The sequence below is a fragment of the Poecile atricapillus genome, chromosome W (assembly GCF_030490865.1).
Source record: "Poecile atricapillus isolate bPoeAtr1 chromosome W, bPoeAtr1.hap1, whole genome shotgun sequence".
Lineage (NCBI taxonomy): Eukaryota > Metazoa > Chordata > Aves > Passeriformes > Paridae > Poecile > Poecile atricapillus.
In genome coordinates, this window is record NC_081288.1 from 1,728,302 (window position 1) to 1,751,852 (window position 23,551).

General features: G+C 49.2%; 2 protein-coding genes across 5 annotated transcripts; both read right to left on the reverse strand.

The window, feature by feature from the left end:
* Positions 1–515: 515 nt before the first annotated feature.
* On the reverse strand, positions 516–6,201 carry LOC131591872 (uncharacterized). Of its 4 annotated transcripts, XM_058862984.1 has the most exons (20): positions 6,096–6,201; positions 5,650–5,796; positions 5,448–5,569; positions 5,237–5,345; positions 5,032–5,148; positions 4,835–4,902; positions 4,651–4,764; positions 4,330–4,515; positions 4,129–4,231; positions 3,900–4,041; positions 3,640–3,823; positions 3,445–3,544; positions 3,246–3,364; positions 3,081–3,118; positions 2,784–2,896; positions 2,560–2,708; positions 2,304–2,398; positions 1,978–2,056; positions 1,437–1,545; positions 516–1,077 (listed from the first exon to the last, which is right to left on the reverse strand). In XM_058862984.1, exons 1-20 carry the CDS (start codon positions 6,154–6,156, stop codon positions 1,004–1,006), a joined length of 2,229 nt encoding a protein of 742 aa, XP_058718967.1. In that variant the 5' UTR covers positions 6,157–6,201; the 3' UTR covers positions 516–1,003. The 4 variants fall into 4 exon arrangements, with proteins under 4 accessions (XP_058718967.1, XP_058718964.1, XP_058718966.1 ...); XM_058862981.1 differs by having other exon boundaries at positions 2,560–2,896; XM_058862983.1 differs by lacking the exon at positions 6,096–6,201 and having other exon boundaries at positions 5,650–5,926.
* Positions 6,202–10,064: 3,863 nt separating this feature from the next.
* LOC131592332 (transmembrane protein 209-like) lies at positions 10,065–19,576 on the reverse strand. The gene is made up of 15 exons (XM_058863758.1): positions 19,461–19,576; positions 18,646–18,785; positions 18,473–18,531; positions 17,707–17,838; positions 17,014–17,252; positions 16,714–16,918; positions 15,989–16,164; positions 15,697–15,768; positions 15,107–15,203; positions 14,222–14,347; positions 12,931–13,028; positions 11,955–12,069; positions 11,762–11,859; positions 10,712–10,785; positions 10,065–10,569 (listed from the first exon to the last, which is right to left on the reverse strand). Exons 2-15 carry the CDS (start codon positions 18,780–18,782, stop codon positions 10,515–10,517), a joined length of 1,683 nt encoding a protein of 560 aa, XP_058719741.1. The 5' UTR covers positions 18,783–18,785; positions 19,461–19,576; the 3' UTR covers positions 10,065–10,514.
* Positions 19,577–23,551: the final 3,975 nt, after the last annotated feature.

Consider the following 23,551-nt stretch of genomic DNA (forward strand, 5'->3'; position numbering starts at 1 on the left):
CCCCTAATGAGCTGCTGCCTTCCTGCCTCACTCAGGGCTGTCCATCCTTTCAGGGTCCAACATTCTTGTGAGAGCACTCCCTGATTTTTATCTGAAGGACATCCCCATGGAACAGGGCAGGGGGAAGGGGCACCAGAGCCTCCTTGGCTGTGTTAATGGATCTGTCAGTGGTTTGCTTTGGGGTTGTTTTTGTTTTTAAAGATAATAAATCAATCCAAGCCCCAATTTCGTCTTCTCAGCGCATCCACCAGCATTTCCCTGCAGGGAGGGAGATGTCCCCAGCCTGTCACAGCCTATGGACCCTTCTCTCAGCAGTCTGGACCTCAAAGCCAGGAGGACCCAGGACAGTCAGACAAGACCAGGCTGGAAGTGAGCTGGAGCTTTGGGAGGGTCATGGAGAAAGCTGGAGCCACCCACACTGGCTCTGTCCCTGGGCTGAGGTGACAGAGGACAGGGAATGGTGGCCACAGAAGGGCCCAGCCTGGTGACTGAGGCTCATTTAAGGAGAAACAAACTTGTTTCTGATTTGTACAAAACTGCTTTAATAACAAACCAGCTGGAAATACCTTTGGGTGCATTTCTGGAGCCATCAAACATCCCATGTGCAATTCCCAGGCCTCTCCCAGGCCTGGAAGGATGAGGGACTTCTCAGGCACCTTCTCCCAGTGCAGAACATCCCCAGGGAGGGCTTTGTCCTCGAGACACACAAAAATCCCCTTCAAGACCCTCCACTGAGGACAGTTTTCCTTCCAGCCACTCGAGTGTTGGCTGGAGATGCCTCTGTGACGTGCTCTGGCTTTGAGGCTCCTCATTTTGGGAGTGATTCCATTGCCACCACCCTTCCCATCCCCAAAGCCCCACAGAGGGAGCCCAGCAGCAGCAGCAGCTTCAGGAAACGGCGCTTCCAGACCGGAGCCAGCCCGGCCGAGTCCCTGAGACACTGGAAAAGGTCTTGATGGGTCCTGATCCCAACCAGGGGGTTGGAGAAAGGAGAATCCAAACCTCAGCAGCCGCTGGGCGAGGGAGCAAAGAAATACACAGCCAGGAGGATGAAGTAAACCATCACCAGCACCGTGCCTGGGGCAGACAGAGATGGGTGGAGGGAGTTACTCCCTGGAGCAAGGAGGGACATGGGTTTAAGACCTGCTGTGGTCTGGATTAGCCCTCTGTAGAGGAATTTCATGGTTCTCTACAAAATGTCAATTAAAATTGGGTTTGAAACATTTTAAAGGGGGAAATGGGAGTGATTGCCCTTGGAGCTGCTGCAGGGGGACAGCTCCAAGATGGTCAACCAAGAGCCCAGGATCATTCAGGTCACCCTAGAGAACCCCAACAAGCAGATGAGCCCAGGGTTGGACCCAGGAGCTCCCCATCCCACATCCCAGGGAATTTAGGGATACTCCAAGTCCCACAGCAGCCCTGGGGGAGGTGGTCACCTTGGAAATAGTCACATTTGCCATCCATGAAGATGTAGTTCATGAGCACCACGCTGAACATGCTGGCGTAGACGTGGAGGTCGCTGAAGACGAGCGTGAAGTTGGTCGGCTGCGAGGAAGAGGATTTGGGGTTTACGACCAACCGGGACAGCCCCACACTGACTCTGTCTGGGGACTTGTGTCACCCCTTAAAGCCTCCCTGCCACACCTCCCCAGGGTGGGGACAGCACCAGGAGACATCTGACCCCACTTCCCCTGCACTGAGCAGAGGGGAGGTGCTGGGAACAGCAGCTGTGACCTTTCCATGTCCCCAACCCTGCTGCAGGAGCTCTGTCCTGGGGCAAGGGAAGGGCAGCTGTGACCTTTCCATGTCCCCAACCCTGCTGCAGGAGCTCTGTGCTGGGGCAAGGGAAGGGCAGCTGTGACCTTTCCATGTCCCCAACCCTGCTGCAGGAGCTCTCTGCTGGGGCAAGGGAAGGGCAGCTGTGACCTTTCCATGTCCCCAGCCCTGCTGCAGGAGCTCTGAGCTGGGGCTACTCACGTAGAAGATGGTGAAGAGCACCAGGATGGGGATCTGGAGCATGCAGACCTGCACCGCGATGGAGTTCCCAATCTCGATGCTGGGGAGGAAGGACAACTTAGGGGCTGCCAAGCACTGGGTCTCTGGGTGAGAAAATCCCAAACCACGGAGCCCACCCCAGTTCTGACACCATTTTTTGGGTGACCTTTTGGTCTCCTTGAAGACAAGCTGAGACAGAATCTGACCCACCAGCAGCCGGGCAGCCCAGCGCGGGCACCAAGGCACAGCGATGGGACTGGGCCAGGGCACAGGAGCCACCCCAAAAGCCATCCTTGGAGCCACCTCACCTCAAGCTCAGATTGTTCTGCAGGGCAAACTGGATGCCATTGACGATCTCCGGCAGCTCGGGCACCATCGCCAGCACGGTGACACCGATGAAATACTGCGGGGAAGAGGTGACATCAGCCTGGGCAGGACCACATCCAAACCAACGGTGCAGAGCAGCTTTCCCCCACTGCTTTTGGGGCTCAAACCACAGCCAGGGCAGGTCCCCATCCCTGGAGGGCACATCCTGGTCCTTGGGGACACCCAGACCCTGCTCACCTGTGAGATGGTGGAGTTGGTGAGGATGGGGCTGATGTGCTCTGTGGCCAGGTCAGCACAGGCAGACATGCAGAGGGTGGAGAGCAGGAGGATGACCAGGGCTCGCCAGCGGGACCAGTGGACCACGGCGCTGTGGTGGTGGCCAGGCACTGTGGACAGAGCAGAGATGTGTGGGACACTCCAGAGCAGTGACAAGAGCAGCCAGGACATTTGGGGACACTCACTGTGACAGTCGCTGACGTGGATGTCGTAGATGTGCGTGTGGGTTTTGAGGGTGAAGAAGAGCCCGATGAGGTAGGCAGCAGGGAGCAGGATGGACACCGTGTACACCAGGGGTCTGCGGGACACAGGTGACACCGTCAGCGCCAGCAGGGTCTGGCATGGAGACCCCAGGGGACTCCCCCTGGGGATGGAGGAAATGGGACACTGGATCATCGGGAGGACTGCAGGAACACAACCAAACCCAGGAGGTGCCACCCCAATGTGGGGACAGCCCTGTCCCCACCGCAGTGGACACTCACTGGACGTGGCTGTAGTAGAGGGTGCCGTTGTTGTCCATCTGCAGAGAGAGCACCCATCAACAGGGATATGGGGGACAAGGGACAGCCCCGCTGCCACCACCCAGCACGAGAGCCAGGGGGGTTCAGAGCATCCCTGACCCCAAATTTCCCCTGGTCCCCACTCACCAGGTCAAAGTGACAGTTGTGACAGAGGTAGTGGCCCAGCGGGTTCTGGGTGACGTTGTGGCACTCGCCACACACCAGCTTCCCGTACACCTTGGAGAAGAGCGTTGGGGCAAAGACACCTGCAGGGACAGGACATGGAGCAGGAACCCACCCTGGTGGGACTCCCCAAACCTGGGGACAACCCCGTCCCCAAACTCACCTCCCACAGAGAGGAAGAGCAGGGCCGAGCTGACGCCCGCAGAGCGGCTGTTGAACCGCTGCTCCTGGTGCCGGATGCCCCCGATCACCATGCACAGACCCTTGGGGATGGAGGACAAAAAACCCCCCCAGAATAAATCCCCCATCAGAGCTTCGCTCACAGCCCCCTCCCAGCTCTCAATGCCACCCATCTCACCGGCACAAAGAGGACACAGCCCACCAGCGTCCCTGTCAAAGCAGACTTGACCACCTCGGCGTAGCAGCGGTTGCCCTCACGCGAGCCCTTGATGAGGGCGGTGATGTAGAAGGTGAGCTCGGTGATGGAGCCGAACGTGGCGTTCACCACCGCCCCCACCGCAAAGTTGCTCTGGGCTGAGATGCTGGACAAGAGGAAAAGGGTGTCAAAAGCAGGGAGTGTCCCCACTTTGGCCCCGAGTGTCCCCCATCACCGCTCACCTGGCGATGGCCATGCCGATGTAGTAGGAGAGGGGCATGATGGAGAGCAGGGCCAAGGTGAACTTGACGGCGGAGCCCGTCAGGTGGTTGGGGCTGTCCACATAACCCAGCACCAGCGTCACCAGCACCAGGGGCAGCAGGTCTGGGGCACCCAGTCAAGGACACAACGGAGGGGGGGTGGATTTGGGGTCACTCCCCACCCATCCCGCTCCAGCTCCCAGGAGGATACTGACGGCGAAGACGTTGATGCCGTCCACGGCGTATTTGTAGTAGTAGGGGTTGGCGGCGCGGTAGCAGCAGAGAATCACCTCTCCCTCCAGAGGCACCTCTGTCTGCAGAGGGACGAGAGGGTCACCAGGGCCACCCCTCCAGCCCAAAATCGCCCCCTGGGGCGGGGTGTGGGACCCTCACCCTGCCCAGAGTCACCCACCATCCTCAGGCGGCGGATGAGCGCGCGCTCCGGGGGCAGCAGCAGGACGCGGGAGGCGGCGCGGGCGCTCAGCTTGGCCACGGGGATGAGGACGATGAGGAGCCACGCGGTGACGCACACGAGCCCGTGGGCCAGCGCCAGCGGCGGGTAGCCCAGGCACAGCCACGCCGCGGTGCCGGCACGGCGCTGTTAAAGGGAGGTCACCTTCAGGGATTGACCCCCAAAACGCTGACCCCAGCAGGAGGAAGGCGCCCATGGACGCCTTCCCCACCGCACTGGGGGCTCCGGGGGTGACGTCAGCGCGTCCAGCGCGGGGCTCACCCAGTATCTGGTGCCCACCCGGCACCGTGGGAGCCAGCGGCGCGGTGTGGGACCCCCCAGCAGGGCTGAGCTCTCCCCCACGCCGGCCTCACACACCTGGTGGGATTTGGGAACCTGGGGAGAGGGGGGATGTCAGGGTGTGCACCCCGAGACCCCCCCCAGGGGACCCCCAAGGCCCCCTTACCTCCACTTTCTGGATCACTTTGCCAAAGGGCCAGAGGAAATACCCGGCCAGGTCCCAGCAGAGCCGCCCTGCAGGGACACGACCATCAGTGTCCTTCCAGCTACAGGGACATTCCGTGGAGAAGGGACCCAGGAGAGCCCAGCACTCATCAGTCCAGTTCTGTGCCCATCCATGGGGGTCCCAAATTTGGAACTCACCATAAGGAGCCCCCAGGACGGTGAGGAACATCACGGCAGCCACGAGGATGTAGAGGAGCGAGAGCCACCAGCCAAAGAGCAGCAGGTAAAGGACATTCCCACACGTCAGCGTGGACCCTGTGGGAGAAAAGGCACCACATGGGACCATTGTTACCTGCCCAAATCCACGCTGCCACCACCCAGGGTTGTCCCCAAGGCCACCCACCTCCAGAACCCCGGATGACATTGAGGTCAGAGTAGAGCTCCTTGACAATCTCCGATCGGTCCTCCCAGGGCCGCGCCGTCACGTGGCTCTTCCATTTCTTGAAGCCAAACTGCAGAGAGATGTTTGGTTTTGGGGGGTGGGATGAGTTAAAAGAAAGAAAATTAAAACCCATGACACCCCTCCAGGAGCACCCATGGGTGCCACCACCCACCTTGTAGTTGTTGGAGAGCTTGTTGGCCTCCACGGCGTTCTCGGCCGTCAGGGTGGTTTTCACCACGCAGCTCTCGCACACCTCCTCCGAGTGCTGCTGGCAGCAGGACGGGGTGGACGTGGCTGTGGGTGACACTCAGGGTCACAGCGGGTGGGGGACCCCCCCAGGACCCCACATCCAGCCCATCCCACACCCAACCTACCTGTGGGGACACGGGGACGGTGCAGGTGGCAGCCCAGCTCCCCCAGGTCTCCCTGCACGTTGTTGATGGCAGCGCAGTGCCGGTCACAGAGGGAGCCCCGGCGGGGGCCATCGCTGTCACCGCGGGAATCCGGGACCTTGGGAACATCTACGGGAGCCGTGGAGTCACCCTGGGGCCACATCCCCAACCCCTGCCCGGGCTCAGCGCCGCAGGACATCCAAGTGCTGCCGTGCTGGGGCGTCACTTGTCCCCCCAAACCCCGCGGGGAGCACGCAGAGCTGCCAGCGCGGTACCCAGGCGATGCTCAGGAGGAGAAACCTCACCAGCACCCGGTAGGCGGCGGGGAAATCCCGCTCGGAGCCCGGTGTGGGGGTCGGGAGGTACCCGGGGATGGGGGGGGACCCCCGGTAGTGCCCACCCAGCCGCAGAGACCCCTCCCCGCTCACCGGGCGTGTCCTGAGCGCAGCAGCAGCGGCGGCGGCGGCCGGGCTCGGTGTCGGTGGCCATGGCGAGAGCAGCAGGTGCAGGGCCGGTGGTCCCGGTCCGGCCCGGCCCGCCGGAATTTAACGGGCGGGGCCGGACATGCGCGCCCCCGGGAGCCGCCCCCAGCCCAGCGGGAGGGGCCGCGCCGCCCCCGCCGCGGGTGGGACGCACCTGGTAACGGTGCGGGAATAGGGGAGAGGGGGAATAGGGGAGAGGGGTGCGGGAATAGGGGTGCGGGGGGAGAGGGGTGAGTGGGGATGGGGTGCGCGGGGATGGGGTGCGCGGTGTTTCGGGGTGCGCAGGTGAGAGGATGCGGAGATTGGAGTGTGCGGGGACCGCGGTGCGGGGTGGAACGGGGTGCAGAGAGAGCGGAGTGCGCGGTGTTTTGGGGTGCAGAGAGAGCGGGGTGCGCGGTGTTTTGGGGTTCAGAGAGAGCGGGGTGCGCAGGATTTGGGGTTCAGAGAGAGCGGGGTGCGCAGTGTTTTGGGGTGCAGAGAGAGCGGGGTGCGCAGTGTTGCGGGGTGCGCAGTGTTTTGGGGTGCGCCGTGTTTTGGGGTGCAGAGGGAGCGGGGTGCGCAGTGTTTTGGGATGCAGAGAGAGCGGGGTGCGCCGTGTTTTGGGGTGCGCTGTGTTTTGGGGTGCAGAGAGAGCGGGGTGCGCCGTGTTTTGGGGTGCAGAGAGAGCGAGGTGCAGATGGAGCAGGGTGCGCGGTGTTTTGGGGTTCAGAAAGAGCGGGGTGCGCAGTGTTTTGGGGTGCGCCGTGTTTTGGGGTGCAGAGGGAGCGGGGTGCGCAGTGTTTTGGGATGCAGAGAGAGCGGGGTGCGCCGTGTTTTGGGGTGCGCAGTGTTTTGGGATGCAGAGAGAGCGGGGTGCGCCGTGTTTTGGGGTGCGCCGTGTTTTGGGGTTCAGAAAGAGCGGGATGCGCAGTGTTTTGGGGTGCGCCGTGTTTTGGGGTGCAGAGAGAGCATGGTTGGCGGTGTATGGGGATACCCAGGTGAGAGGGTGCAGATCTTGGGGTGTCGGGGGACCAGGGGGCACAGGGATATGGGGTGTGTGGTAAATTGAGGTGCCCGGAATTGGGGTGCAGAGCTGGGGCTGCAGGAACAGGGGGGTGCGATGTGTCGGGGCACACGGGGAGCAGGGGGTGTGGAGTGTTGGGGTGCACGGGGAGCAGGAATGGGGTGCACGGGGTGTCGGGGGGGCACCAGGACTGGGGTACACAGGGATCTGGGAGTGGGGTGCAGAGTGCATTGGATGTGTGAGGTTGTGGGGTGCACAGGGACTGACTGGGGAGTGGGATATATTGGGGTGCAGAGAGAGTGGGGTTTGTGATGTATTGGGGTGTGCAGGGAGCAGAGTGTGCCAAGTATTGGGGTGCACAGAGACTGGGATGTGTGAGGTATTGGGGTGTGGGAGGTATTGGGGTGTGGGATGTATTGGGGTGCACAGGGACTGAGGGGTGTGAAACACAGTATTGGGGTGCACAGGGACAGGGATGTGGGATCTATTGGGGTGCACAAGGACTGGGAAGTGTAATCTATTGGGGTGTGGGATCTATTGGGGTGTGAGATGTACTGGGGTGTGGGATTTATTGGGGTGCACAGGGACTGGGGGGTGTGGTATGTATTGGGTGTGGGATCTATTGGGGTGTGATCTATTGAGGTGCACAGGCACTGGGATGTGTGAGGTATTGGGGTGCACAGGGACAGGGATGTGGGATCTATTGGGGTGCACAAGGACTGGGAAGTGTAATTATTGGGGTGTGTGATCTATTGGGGTGTGAGATGTACTGGGGTGTGTGAGGTATTGGGGTGTGGGATCTGTTGGGGTGCACAGGGACTGGGGTGTGTGAGGTATTGGGGTATACAATCTATTGGGGTGCACAGGAACTGAGGGGTGTGAAGCACAGAGTATTGGGGTGCACAGAGACTGGGATGTGTGAGATATTGGGGTGTGTGAGGTATTGGGGTGTGATCTATTGGGGTGCATGGGCACTGGGGTGTGAGGTGTACTGGGGTGTGGGGTCTATTGGGGTGTGATCTATTGGGGTGTGATCTATTGGGGTGTGAGACTTATTGGGGTGTGAGACTTATTGGGGTGTGGGATGTACTGGGATGTGTGATGTATTGGGGTGTGGGATCTGCTGGGGTGTGGGATCTGTTGGGGTGTGACCTATTGGGGTGTACAGGCACTGGGGTGTGGGATCTATTGGGGTGTGGGATCTATCAGGGTGGGATCTATTGGGGTGCACAGGCACTGGGATGTGTGAGGTATTGGGGTGTGTGATCTATTGGGATGTGTGAGCTATTGGGATGCACAAGGACTGGGGTGTGGGATCTGTTGGGGTGTGGGATCTATCAGGGTGGGATCTATCGGGGTGTGAGATCTATTGGGGTGCACAGGCACTGGGATGTGTGATCTATTGGGGTGTGTGATCTTTCAGGGTGGGATCATTGGGGTGTGGGATCTATTGGGGTGTGGGATCTATTGGGGTGTGGGATCTATTGGGGTGCACAGGCACTGGGATGTGTGAGCTATTGGGATGCACAAGGACTGGGATGTGGGATCTATTGGGGTGTGGGATCTATCAGGGTGGGATCTATTGGGGTGCACAGGCACTGGGATGTGTGAGGTATTGGGGTGTGTGATCTATTGGGATGTGTGATCTATTGGGATGCACAAGGACTGGGATGTGGGATCTGTTGGGGTGTGGGATCTATCAGGGTGGGATCTATCAGGGTGTGAGATCTATTGGGGTGCACAGGCACTGGGATGTGGGATCTATTGGGGTGTGGGATCTACTGGGGTATGGGATCTACTGGGGTGTGGGATCTATTGGGGTGTGGGATCTTTCAGGGTGGGATCATTGGGGTGTGGGATCTATTGGAATGCCCAAGGACTGGGATGTGTGATCTTTTGAGGTGGGATTTATCGGGTTGGGATCTACTGGGGTGTGGGATCTACTGGGGTGTGGGATCTGTTGGGGTGTGGGATCTGTTGGGGTGCACAAGGCTCCATCTGGGGGCGTTGTAGGATCCCAAGAGCACAGAGGGATACGGGGTTCTGGGAACCCCAAAACCATTCAGGATCCTGGGGCTGCAGAGCCCAGAGCACCCAAAGGTGCCCTATGGGACGGGCTTTCCCAAAGGATCCCAAATTTTTGGTGAAAGAAGAGATTTCTGCACTTCCAAGTTTTTAGAACATGAGACTGACAGAGCTCAGGGGGCTGTGCTGTCTTGAGGAGGGAATTTTGGGGTAAAACCCAGCTAAATCTGGTTATTGAACGTTCCTCTTTGGTACATGGATGGATGTGGTGATGCTGGAGGCAAGAAAAACCCCAAAAAGTGTTTTGATTAAAAAAAACAAACTCATTTAATACAAGAACCAAATATGCCATTTTGTTACCAGTTGGAAAAAAAACCCCAGGTCCCTCAGGGAAGAGAGAAGGAGTCACCAAAACCAGTCAGTTCACACCAAAAAACCAGCAAAATTCCAAAAATTCCTCTTTCCCTCCCATCAGTAAAAAAAATACAGTACAATAATTCCATTCCAAAAAAAAAAATACAGTACATTTCTAAAATACTCATTTACCAGAATTTACAACAAATTCTCCCCGTGCCCCTTAGAGAATTTTGATAAATATTAATTGATCCTTTCTTTGAAGCAAATCCAAGTGCTTTTACCTAAAAAAAAATGTACATTCCCAAAATCCTGTGGGTGTGTAGAGCCTGGTTTCCCACCGAGGTGCATAAAGCTCCCAAATTAGGTGGTGATTAGTGAAAAAAACTGAAGGAAAATTAAAATTCAACAGCAAAGGCAGGTGAGAGTTGGTGGCAGTGAAGGTACCCGGGGAGTTCAGAGCTCACAAAATTTTGTACAAAAAAAATGAAAATAAAAATTGAAAAGATAAGCAAAATTCTTATTTGCTGAACTCAGCAAGCCAAAGGTGATTTTTGTCCTTCCTTTTCAGCTGCAGGGGTTGGAAATCACAATCACACCAATAATCAGGGATAAAATTAATTGGTTTTTATCATGCAGAATAAAATGAAACAAAACTGAAGCTGAGCTTCCGGATTTGGAATTTCTTGGCTGCTGAAGTTGTCCAAGTTGTTTTATCCTTCTGAGTGCTCTCAGCTGGGCACAGCTTTGGTTTGGTTTAGTCTGAGCTCAGTAAAGCTCAGTTTAAACAGGTTGAAGAGAGGAGCAGGAAAGAGAATTCCTGCCTGGAGCTCATTCCCAGGAGCATTTCCACGGTGAAATATTCTGTGGAATTCCTTGACAAAATCCAGATGGGAATTACAGGCACTTCCTCCCTCTGTCCACAAAGCTGAGCTTAAATTTATCCTGTTTAAGTCCAAGTTCACCTCTGGAGCTGTGTCCCGTTATTCCCCAAAGATCCACAGGATGTTGACTCCTGATAAACCCAGATTTACACGCCTGCAAAACCCAAAGGGATCAGAATTAGACATTTTTATTAAAAAGCTGCTGTTAATTTGATTTTAATTAATGTTAATTATCACCCCAACTGTGGTGGTTTGGGTGTGACACCGCTCTCATCTTGTTCCCATGGGATACCTACCCCAACATCCCAGATTCCTTGGTTTTTATGATGTACAGGAACATCAGCAAGGTGTGGAACATGTTGTTCCTGCCCTGGAGCCACAGAAAGAAACAAGGATTTAGAAATTAAAACAATTTTAAAAAATCTCAGAATTTGTGGAACATGTTGTTCCTGCCCTGGAGCCACAGAAAGAAACAAGGATTTAGAAATTAAAACAATTAAAAAAATCTCAGAATTTTCCCAGTTTGGAAATTTGCACTGGCCAGAAGAGGTGACATCACCCACCAGGGATTGTGATTTGGGGTTTTACAAGAAATTGGCAAATAATTAATGAGAGGAAGCTCCTGCTTAGGAATTCCTGTATCCTAAATAGATTTAATTAGATTTAATAGATAAATTAAATAGATAAATACAATAAATATCAGATAAAAAATATAAATATAGATTATATATAAGATAAATATATAATTAATTTATATAAATATATTATATAATATATATAATTTATAGAAATATATCATATATAACATTAATATATATAATTTATATAAATACATAATATATAAATATTAATTTATATAAATTATATTATATATATTATTTATATAAATGTATATAATATGTAACATATAAATGTTATATGTTACATGTTATAAAACATAAATATGTTACATGTTATGTCATAAATACATATATAATATATAAATATATAATTTATACAAATTTATATTATATAATATATATAACTTATATATATTATATAATATATAAATATAATTTATATCGATTTATATAAAATAATGTTATAAATATTATGTATATAATAATTTATTATATTATAAAGAAATATAATAAATTATATTACAAATATAAATTTAATAGATAAATTCAATAGATAAATTAAATTACTACCCCAGGTAGCAATCAGCAGCAGAGCACTGGGCAAAGACCAAGCTGGACCAGCCTCTGTGCAAATGGACAACAAAAATTGTGTTTGGGATTTGAAAAGACCCCAAATCATTCCTGGAAATGATTCCTGAGAGCAGGAGGAGAATAAAACCCCCAGACCTTGGGCAGGCTGTAGACGTGGCACTCGTAGATCAGCTCGTAGTGGGGTGGGTTGATGCTGCTCTGGTAGATGCAGAACAAGTTTTCATTTGAAGTGTCTGAATTAAAAATTAATTAAAAAAAAAAAAAACAGATTTCAGAGGTGCTGCTGTGATGCCCAGAGGAAAAGAGCAGCTCCAGGCCAGCCCAGTACCTGGTTTATCCGGAGTCTGGATGAAGTGCTGGGAAGTGAAGGTTTTGCCGTCGGGATACTTGGGATGAGGAGGGAGCCTGGAGTCCAGGTAAGTGCAGAACACGTGCATCAGGATCTGGGTAAAAACAACCAAATCTCACTGGAATGGCCCCAAAACCCAGCAGCTTCCTCCCCATGAGCCCAAGAGTTAATCCCAGTCTTGTGCTGACAATGCCGGTTTAACCCCAGTCTTAGGAGCAGCATCATCAATTCCAGATTTGAGCAGAGGAGCTCAAAATCGGCTCTGCCCACCCCAAACCCCGCAAGGAAACTTCTCCCTTTTCCTCATGGAAAAGTCTGGGCTGGCCACAAGTCTTAGCAATGCCAAAATTGTGAAATAAAGTTTTAGGATGAGCATCCAGAAAACCAGGGGGAAGACTGAGGGTTGTTTTAGCCCTTTTTGGAGAGTTCTCAATATTTTATTGTGGGTAACATCAGTAAAATGTCTGTGATCTGGTGCTTTCTGTGCTCCTTATACCCAACAGGAGCTGTTTGACAGGGAAAAGAGAAGATTTGCTGGAAATAATGCCACAAATCTTAAAAAAATCTGGAGCTCACAGCACTGTACTACCCACAATTACCAAAAAATGTGAAATTGTCTATTTGTTTATTTATAATAGCCTTAAATTAATATCAAAACTTCTTTATTTGCACTTTTGAGCTGTTCCTGCTTATCAGGACACTCAGAGCTGCTCCACAGCTGGGACAATTCCAAATATTTAACCATGTTCCCCAAAGAGAAAATCAAATCCAATTTCAAGGTTGATTTTCCACTTGCAGCAATGGAATCTTTTGAATTATCCAGCAGAAAAGCTGCAAAGCTCCATTCTCTGATTTTCCCACGTTTCTCAAAGATTTCCTGGCTGCTCCCTCCAAACCTTATCCCAAAATCCAAGCAGCTTTAAGCCCTGGGATGCAGGATTCCCTGGAAACTCACCGAGGAGTCGGTGGGAAGGTCGGTGTCCCATTTCCTGCCCTTGAAATCCCCTCCTCCGTTCCATCGGAAGGAGCTCATGCATCCTCCCTGGGAAAGTTCTGGAAGCAACAACAGTTACTCACTTCCTGGAGAGTGGAATCTAAAGGGAATCTAAACAAAGGGGTGCAGGAAATGGGGGAAATTCCCAGGATTGATGGGGAAGTTATTGATAAAAGGGGGATAATAATAAATATAATAATGATATCTTTACATATATGTACGTATAATAAAAATAATAAAACTAATAATTTTATTTAATAAATATATTAAATAAAATTAATAAATTCGTTAAATAAAATTAATAAATTTGTTAAATAAATATAATAAATTTATTATATTAAATAAATCTATTATAATATATAATGATCATATAATATATAATGACTATATTATAATATATGACAATATTATAATACAATGTACTATATAATAAAGATAATATAATAAAATAATATATGATAAAATGATTAATATATTATATAATAAATAAAATAAAATATAATAAATAAGATAAAAAATAAAAAATAAAAATAAAAAATAAAATAATATAATATAAATTAAAAAATAATAAAAAATATAAATAAAAACCATAAAATAAAATAAAAACCATAAAATAAAATAAAACCCATAAAATAAAACCCATAAAATAAAATAAAAAAAAATTAAATAAAAAAATAAATTAAATTAAAAAAAAAAATTTTAAAAAAAATAAAATAAATAAAAATAAAATAAAATAAAAATAAAATAAAAGTAAAAATTAAAAAAAAAAAAAAAAAAAAAGATAAAAAATAAAAAAATAAAAATAATAAAATAAAAAAATAAAATAAAATAAAAAAATAAAATAAAATAAATAAAATAAAAAAAAAATAAAATTAAATTTAAAAAAATAAAATAAAATAAATAAATAAAAAATAAAAAATAAAAAAAATAAAATAAAATAAAATAAAATAAAATAAAATAAAATAAAATAAAATAAAAAAAGGGGTGAAGTCACAAGAGGATTTTTGTTTCCAGAGTGATTCAATCCCTTTGCACCCTGAGCAGGCAGGAGGAAATCATGAAATGGTTTGGATTGTTGGGAAACTGAAGGATCATCCAGGGGGACAGGGACACCTCCCACTCTCCCAGGCTGCTCCAGTGTCCAACCTGGCCTTGGATGGATCCAGGGATCCAAAACGAGAAAGTTCACTGCAGTATGGGAAATGTTTGGAAAAATGAGACAAAAGTTTGGAAAAACAGGCACAGCACAAACCTCTGATCCTTTCCACCAAATATTCCTGGTTTGGGGTGAGATCCAGGTACTGCACCAGGGCGTTGAGGGTCGGGATGAGCGGAGCTTTCACCAGGGCTGCCTGTTTGAGGCTGCTGATGCTGGCTTCTGCAACACAGGAACCTCAGCAGAGCCTTCCCAGCGCTCCCAAACCTCCCTCTGTCCCCCCACACCAGCACAAAACCCCTCCCATCAAATACAGGGAAACTGAGACAAGTGGGAGAAATCAAAGTGAAAATTAAAGGGGTTTTTTAAGCACTTTGCAATAGTAGATTTTGAGGAAACACTTTAAGAAGAACCCAAAAAGAGGGTTTTTTAGAATTTAATTAAAGGGCAGCACATCAAATCTACTGCTCAGTTCATCTGAAACTGCAGGAGAAGCAGCTGCTACAGAATCCTAACCTGGCATGAAAAACACAACTCCAGTTCATCAGAATTTTTTTAAAAATTTATTTTTTTTAATTTTTAAAAATTTTTAAAGAACCCAGTTCTTTCAGGATTTGTGGTGATTTGAAGGAAGAACCTGGAAAAGCACATAGCAGTGGAGACAGTGAGATTTTTGGGAGCAAAATTTACAGCATCTGTCTTTAAAATCCTTTCTGACTGATTTATAATTATTATTAATGATAATTTGAGCTGTAAAATTAAATTTATTGGGGAAATAAGAAAGAGGTATTTAAAAATTTTACCCAAGTGCCCAAGCATTGATATTTATAGAAGTATTATAAAAAACCTTCCCAGCTTAACAAAATGCAGGAGGTGGAACAAAGACAACACCAAAAGAGAGCAGAAATGGAATAAAAATATTTCCCAGATCTAATTTATGTAACACCCATTCCAAGGGAATTCCCAGGCTGCTGATCCTACCTCCAATCTGCAGTTCTGGACAGCCCATCCTCCTCAGCTGAGTGCTCACAGATTCCATCTCTTCCACAAGTGGCACCAGAATGGTGTCATTGATCCACTAGGAAGAAAAAAAGGGAAAATTCCAGCTCAGAAGCAACAGGAATGTTTAATAAATCCCTCAGCTTAAACCCTACAATCATCCCCACCATGACCACAAAGCAGCTGAACAGAAACACTGATGCCAATCAAGGAGGGAAATAATTTAATTTGATTTAATTTAATTATCAAGCCAGGAAGAATTTAAGTGATCCTTTAACAGCCTCTGAAAAGGCAGAAAATTCAATGTACAGGAGTTGGGAAAACCCATCTGAACCAGGTAAAGCTTTTCTGGACTATGAGGAAAGGGGATTACGAATCACAGCCCTCCAAGCACAAACTGATGGATCCAGTTCCTCTCCTGTTTGCTCCAGGATATCAGGGAGATGATAAATTTGTGGGATTTGTGTGTGACAGACCACCCCAACACTCAGACAAGCACTGCAACCCTTCCCATCTCAGGCACACGGAGGAATTTTCCCACTGCACTTGGAATTCCTCAGAGAGGGACTTACATTCCTGAATTTCGCTGTCCAGGAATCCATGTGATCCAGGAGCTGCCGGTTCATTGTCACCCGTGCCCAAACCTACGGAAAGGTTTATTAAATCCATAAGAAAACCTCACAGAACACAGAGTTTTTGGTGTCTGTGACAATTCCTGCTGCTTACAAAAGAAAGGAGCTGGCTGAAAGCTGGAGGAGTTTTCCCCCCCACATTCCTGGCCCGGCTCAAATCCAAACTTTTCCACAAAGATATGTTTAAAAATCCCATTTTTCCCTCTTGACCGTTTTTTCCTGTGGAATTTACCTCTTCTGCAGCCTGTTTGGAGCTCAGATCAGCTTCATCTTTGTGTGCAGAAGGAGCCTGGGACCTGCAGGCCAGCTGATACTGGAACTTCCTCAGGATCTGTGCGTGGTCTGCCATAGACCGGCTGTAGTTCCAAAAGGTTGGGCTGCTGGAGGGAGAGCTGGAATCTGAGCTTCCTGAAAAGATTAATTCATTAAGAAGTTAACTTCAATAATTGACAAGTGATTCTGGAACAAACAGCACAGGGACAACAGGTGAGTGTGAGTGAATACACTGAAATCACTCTGCAGAAAGACTGGATTCACCCTTATCTTGATTGTCCCCATCCAGGACAAAAATTTACTGGGTGCAGTTCATCCCCTTTATCCTTATCTTGATTGTCCCAATCCAGGAGAAAAATCTGCTGGATTCAGCCCCTTTATCTGAAACCACCTGGACAAAATCCCCCTCTTATCAAGGTGATCTTATCTCAGTCCATTACAGGAAACAATTGCTACAGAGATAATCCATCAGCATTCCCATGCTTAGATCCTGTTCCAAGGAATAACTGGAGAAGGAGAAACAATGGGGTTCTACCTCCAGCCCCAATTCCTCACTAGGAGCAGGTCCTTTGCCAGGCTCACAGGTGATCCATAAATGGCCTTTTTTTTCCTGGTACTTCTCCCATCACAAAAGCCAAACATCTCTTCCCTTCCAAGCTTTTCCCACCAAATTCCTCGATTTACCTAACTGAACTCGGTGCTGTTTCTCCTCCTCGTTCCTCAGGAAGGTGTCCAGGGATTTGACATCTGTTATGCAGTCGTCTTTGTAGGTGGAATTGTTGTACAGAATGGGGGAGAATCGGTAGTGAGACCTTATCCCACCACTGTCCACAGGCCCAACACTCATGGAATAGGGAGATCCATTGGGAGAGTGGCTGAAGCTGGAAACCTTGGGGAAAAAACAACAACAACAAAAATAATTCATTTTTTTTTCCTCTTTTACAAGGCTCAAGCCGTGCCCTTAGGATTTTCCCTGCTCATTACCTTGCTGTAGCTGCTGCTGGGTGAGTAAGTGCCAGAGGGGCTGTGAGAGGGGCTGGTCCCTGCCAGAGCCTGCAGCTGGGGGCTGTATCCGCTCAGGCAGCTCCCAGAGAACTTGGGGCTGGAGCTGGGCGAGCGTGAGGGGCTGTAGCTCAGCACACACTGGCCCTGGATCGGCGGGGACGGCGTCAGGGACAGCACCCTCTTGGCTGCTGCCTCCCGTGGAGGGGTGATTTGGACAGCTGCAAGGGAAGCACCAGCAGGGTTACAAGTGAGGATGCAACAGCCTCGGATTGCTCTTCTTTAAACACAGAATAATTGTGATTTAATGGTAAAAGGGACGCTGAAAACCTGGTCCCTACAGAACTCAGATAAAACTGAGAGCTGTGACCTCCAACTGGGAATAAATCCCACTGGGGGGGTTCTCTAATATTCCATCAGCTCCTCCACCTTCCCACTGTTCTCATCTTTACCATGCTAATTGATGTCTCAATTATGTAAAAGGTAATTAGTTCCACCCCACATGGCCATAAACCAAACAACACAGAGCCCAACTGAACAGAACAACCCTGCACAGAACAACCCCAAACACCCAGCTCAGTTTACAGCTCCTGTCAGAGAAGAAATTCAGAATAAAGAACCCAGAAGAAGAACAAAAAACCATGAAAAAGATTAAAAAGAGGGTTTATTCCCCACCTGCCTTGCGCAGCCAGCCCATGATCTGCTGGCTGGGACTTGTGACCAAGCTGGTTGGTGCTGCAGTGTAGGTGAAGTACCTCCAGAAATCAAACAGGGCATTGAGGCTGAACAGGGCTGCCAGGGCAAATTCTGCAAGAAACACACCAGTTTCTGTCATGGTTTGAGCAAAAATTACATTATCTGCAGAACCAGGCTATGTCTATTAAAAACAGGTCATTATTAGTGCTGCCAGTTTGGGGAAATATCTAAGATTTCTTCGCTTTCTTAGGCAAGAACCATTGGAGGCAATTCTCCTCAGTGTTGAAATTAATTTATAGGTTTTAAAATTTAATTTTTAAAATGGGATTTTTATTTTCCAAAAAAGAAATCTCATGATTCTTGCTTCTTTCCATCCTGTTTGATGGAGTCTCCTCTGAAACCACCTTGAATTGTTGTAAAGTACCACCCACATCCAGAGCACAACACAGCAGGAAAATAATTCTAAGGCTCTCTAAAGCCTTAATCCACACATTAAAAAAGATTTCATGCATTAAGTAAGTTCTTCCTGCCCTTTCAAGGCAGAGAAAAAGCTGTTATCACTCCTTATCTACCACTAAAAAGATGGAATTCCAGCAGTTTCAAGCGAGATCACAGAAAGCAAAACAAAGTTTTGGTTTAAAACTCAAACAGAAAAAAAAACCCCTACCTTAAAAAATGACCTCCCAGCAATAAAAATGAGTAAAAAACACTCCTGAAATTTGATTTAAATGCTGCAACGACTCACCAATGTACCAGAGTGGAAAGCAGGTGATGTTGTAATATGTGCTCAGGAGTTTACCAGTCCTGAAAAGCAAAACAAGAAGGGAGAATTTAGCAGAAATTCCATCTTGGGGAATATTTAGGTCTCTACGTGGTGGAATCTTTGCTGGTTTGAATCAGATGGGACAATTAACTCACATTTCAGTGTAGATCATGCCTGCTACGGATAAATTGAGGAATCCCCAGGCCAGCACCACCTTCCTGGTCTCAGCCTGTTTCCTCATCTTCACAGCCAGGTCGATGAGGGAAGTGTCTGGACTCTTATTTGGCGTCATTGTCTGTAAGAACACAGGAAAAAGGCAAAATCTGTGAATTTTTACTCAGCAGAAAGATCCTCAGCCAGTTTATGGAGGGACAGTGTCCATCTTCTCCCTCGTTTTTCAACAATAATATCCTTCAAAAGGAGGAGGGAAAGCTCCTGCCTCCTTCAGGCAAGACCGGTGTTTTTACCGGAAATTCTGACTTATTTCAGTAGGTAACAGAGTGTTTTCTGTCATATGAAACCCACAGGTTTTATTTCCTCCTTTATGTCTATTAACACCTTATGCAAAGGAAATAACTCTGACACAGGCAGGCGACCCCCACATCTCCCCCCAAATCTCGATCCTTCCTCCATCCTCAAACTTCACCTTTCCTCCACCTCAAAGCTCTCTTCTTCCTCACCACAAACCTCTTCGATCCTCACCACAAACCTCTCTGATCCCCTTCCCCAAATTTAACCTCTCCCGCTTCTCAAACTTCCCCGCCCCAAACCTCTGCTCCTCCCACTCCTCAATCCTCACTTCTCCCCCTCCTCACATTTCATCTCTCCGGACCTCACCGTCCTCTTCCTCAAACCTCTCCGCTCGCCCTCCCCGAATCTTCCTTCTCCAAATTTCACCGCTCCACCTCCCCAAACCTCACCGTCCTCCTCCCAAACCTCCGCTCTTCTTCCACCCCAGGTTTTACCTCACCTCTGCCCAGATCTGTCCCGCTGGCCCCTCAGGCCGGGCACTTTTTTCCCCTTTCCCCGCCGGGGCTCTCGGCTCCCCTCACGCCGCCGCGGCCTCGCGCTTTCTGCGCCTGCGCGGGCGCTCGCGCCGCGTCACCGGCAGCGCCGGGGGCGGGGCAAAGGGGGCGGGCGCTCGCGCTCTGCTTTTGGCGGGAAGGGCGTGAGGGAGCCGCCATGTTGGGGGGGGCGAAGGAGCCCTCACGGGGACACGTTTTGCTCTGTTTTGTTGGTTTTTTTTAATTGTCTTTGTAGCTAAATTGTTTAATTACACATTGTCATGTCAGACCAAGACGTTGCCACGGTCAAGTAAAATTTTAAGGGGTTTTACGTCTGTTTGCACGCTATGCAAGTTTAGTTTCGTATTTCTGCATAGGTATAACTTTGTATTTCTGTGCAAGCACAACTTCATATTTCAAGTGTTGCTGAAACCGTGGGGATAAATAAGACTTTTAACGTTATCTTTTAAAATATGTTAGCAAGTCAGCTGTTTATTCCTGGACAAAGTTCATGTGTGCGGCTGACAAAGTTCAGGCCTCCACATGAGCCCCAATATAAAACTTTTGTATATACATTTTACCAAGCAAATTAATGTTCATTGGTTCTAAATTGCATCATCCTCTTCATTAATTAGTATTGTGTTCCCTATTAATTTCCTCACTTTTTATACTGATTCCATCCAAATTATTTAGTAATTTTGTTATCTTTTTCTCATACATGGAGTCTCCAACTTTTCAGACTTTAATTTCCTCTAATTTTCTGGTTACTTCAATATCCTTGAAGGTTCATAAATTTAATATTCCACAAGCCCAGTCCTCAAATTCTTCGTGTCTGTTCATTGAAGTTTGTCAGGGTTAGTTTTAACACACTTAATCAATGATTTAATGATAAAGTAATAATAAAGGTCTGTGGAGAAGTGCTGGTTAAAAGTGGGCGCTGCTCATAATTAAAATAACCAATTAAAAATTAGTTAGGAAAGTTATATCATTTTCAACACGTGACTTCAAATTTTTGTACATGTGTAACTTCATATTTCTGCTCTGAAATGCTGTAAATGGAAAGAATTGTGTTTCTGAAGCTAACCCTCCAAATCTGAAGGTCTTGATTTCCTAATTTAAGGAAAATTGAGTTGGAAGCCAGGATCATTACACTGACATAAAGCTGCAGATTTTCCAGAAACATCAAAAATATGGGTTCTGCTTCTAAAATGAATTCTAAATGTACAAATGGTAAACCACATACTGAAATCCCTACTCATTCTTTATCCAGGGCATTTCCAGGGTGGATTAAGGACATGGAGGCAATCCATTATTTAATGAAATAATAATTCCCTCATCAGTCATCCAAAATAAATTGGCGTTATAGCCAATTAACACTGATTATCCAGGAGATGAGTTGCCAGTGGAGCCCTTTGCCATGGCACTGAAATATTTCAATCCAAAGGTGAAAAGTTTCTTGGATTTTTTTCCTAAAATTGATGGGAGAGGCTACAACACTGGATCTTGGTTTACATCATTTGAGGCACCAACAACAAAGGGTCTGGATTTTACAAAAACTGACCGACTCCGCTGGAATTGAAGGATTTTTGGGGTTTTTCCAGTTGTTGTTGGGGGCTTGTGGGGGTCTCAGCATGAAAGAATGTAGACCCCCCCTCCCTCCGAATTATTATAATTTTGAAATCAAGGGGCTTTCAGGCAGCGATCTGGGGATAGGAATAACAGTTCTTTACTCGTATAACCAGGCAAACAAACAACAATAACTACAGCAATAACAAGAACACAGAACCAGGGGCCCTGGGACAGCTTTCTCAGCTGAGATGGGATGGAGGAGAGGCTTTGTTTTCACAAACCCCCCTCGGGTTGGCAGTCCCGGTGCTCCTGGGGGCTCTGAGGAACAATCGGCTGGAACAGCAGAGGGATGAGCTGAGATCCTGGCTGGTGGATGAGGTGGAACAGCAGGAATGAGCTGAGATCCTGGGCCGGTGGATGAGGTGGAACAGCAGGGATGAGCTGAGATCCTGGGCTGGTGGATGAGGTGGATCAGCAGGGATGAGCTGAGATCCTGGGCTGGTGGATGAGGTGGAACAGCAGGAATGAGCTGAGATCCTGGGCTGGTGGATGAGGTGGATCAGCAGAGGAATGAGCAGAGATCTTGGGCCGGTGGATGAGGTGGATCAGCAGAGGGATGAGCAGAGATCCTGGGCTGGTGGATGAGGTGGAACAGCAGGGATGATCTGAGATCCTGGGCTGGTGGATGAGGTGGAACAGCAGGAATGAGCTGAGATCCTGGGCTGGTGGATGAGGTGGATCAGCAGAGGAATGAGCAGAGATCCTGGGCCGGTGGATGAGGTGGATCAGCAGAGGGATGAGCAGAGATCCTGGGCTGGTGGATGAGGTGGAACAGCAGGGATGATCTGAGATCCTGGGCTGGTGGATGAGGTGGATCAGCAGCTCCGCGGCGGTGCCTGGCACTGCCACACGTCCCGGCAGGACAGGGGGTGCGAGGCCACCAACGAAGAGGGAAGAAAAAGAAGAAGCAGCAGCTCCGTCTGGGTGATGGCGAAATTCCCTTCTCTCCACCGCAGCAGCTCCGCGACCCAGCAAACGAATGGCTTTCCCCGAAGCCGAAGAAAACCAGCGAAAAACTGTCCCCACCCTCCTTTCCTGCCCCCTTCCCCCCCTTGGGTCCGGCCACTCTTTGTCCTTTATCGAGCACCCACTAAATACCCACAGTTTGGTTGTCTCCGCAGCTAATGGGTAAAAATTCCACGGGGAGGCCAGAACAACAACAACAACAAAAAAAAAGGCCACCTAACCCTCAACACGAGGTGACTCCACAACCTCAGCAGGGCTGCGTGGAGAGCAGGTCCCACCCCTCAGGAGAGCCCTGCCCGGCCTCACCCACACACCCTCCACCCAGCCCAGGCTGTGGCAGCTCTGCTGGAGCTCAGCCCGGTTGGTTTGGGGTTTGAGCTGCTTCAGGGGGGACTTGGTGACATCCTGGGAGCTGTCTGAGGACCTGGACCTGCTCAGTGCCACCAGACCTGCTCTGCTGCTCTTGGTTGGATCCGTGAGGCTCTGCTTGCTTGTGGTGAGGTCCCTTCTCCACCTGCCTTGCTGTGTCACCTTTGCCTTCCTGCCGCTCCCCTTTTGGACCCTGCCATCGACCTTGCTGATGTGTTCAGCCTCTTAAAATGGTTTGGGTGGGAAGGGACCTCAAAGCCCACCCAGTTCCACCGTCCCAGGCTGCTCCAAGTCCCAGTGTCCAGCCTGGCCTTGGACATTCCAGAGATCCAGGGGCAGCCACAGCTGCTCTAGGAATTCCTTCCCAAATCCCATCCAGCCCTGTCCTTTGTCAGTGGGAAGCCATTCCCTGTGTCCTGTCCCTCCAGGCCTTGTCCCCCATCATTCTCCAGCTCTCCTGGAGCCCCTTTAGGCCCTGGAATGTGCTGGAAGCTCTCCCTGGATCCTTCCCTTCTCCAGGAGAACATTCCCATCTCTCCCAGCCTGGCTCCGGAGCAGAGGGGCTCCAGCCCTGGAGCTCCTCTGGATTCACTCCAATCTCATGGATGCTCAGAGTTTATCTCCAGACCCTTTAGGACCTCCTGGCTCCAGCAGGAGGTCACTGCTGGGGGCCCTGCAGCCCCTCCAGGGGATGATGAGAGGTTTGGATTCAGATGCAGCTCCTGAAATGCAGTGGGTGGAGGCACCAGGGGATGCCGATCAGGGCACTCAGAGCTTGTTGGGACACTTTGGATCCTGACATCAGGTTTGGCAGGGTTTCCTGGCAGCCCTTAAATCCATGTGGGATGTAGAATGAGTAATGAAAGAAGCTCTAATTTTGCCCTAGATTAAATCTCTCTTTCCTGTTTTCAAAGAGTGACCTGTGGCAGGTGGTGTGGACAGAGAGCTGATTCCTTATCAAATATTGGAGTCTGGAAGCTACAGGTGGGATTTGACTTCCACCAGAGTTGCTGTAGCTCCAGGAGCAGGAAATTCCTGCGGTGGTTCCTGTCTCTTGGGATAAATTTTTGTTATTTGGTTTAAGTTGAGGGAG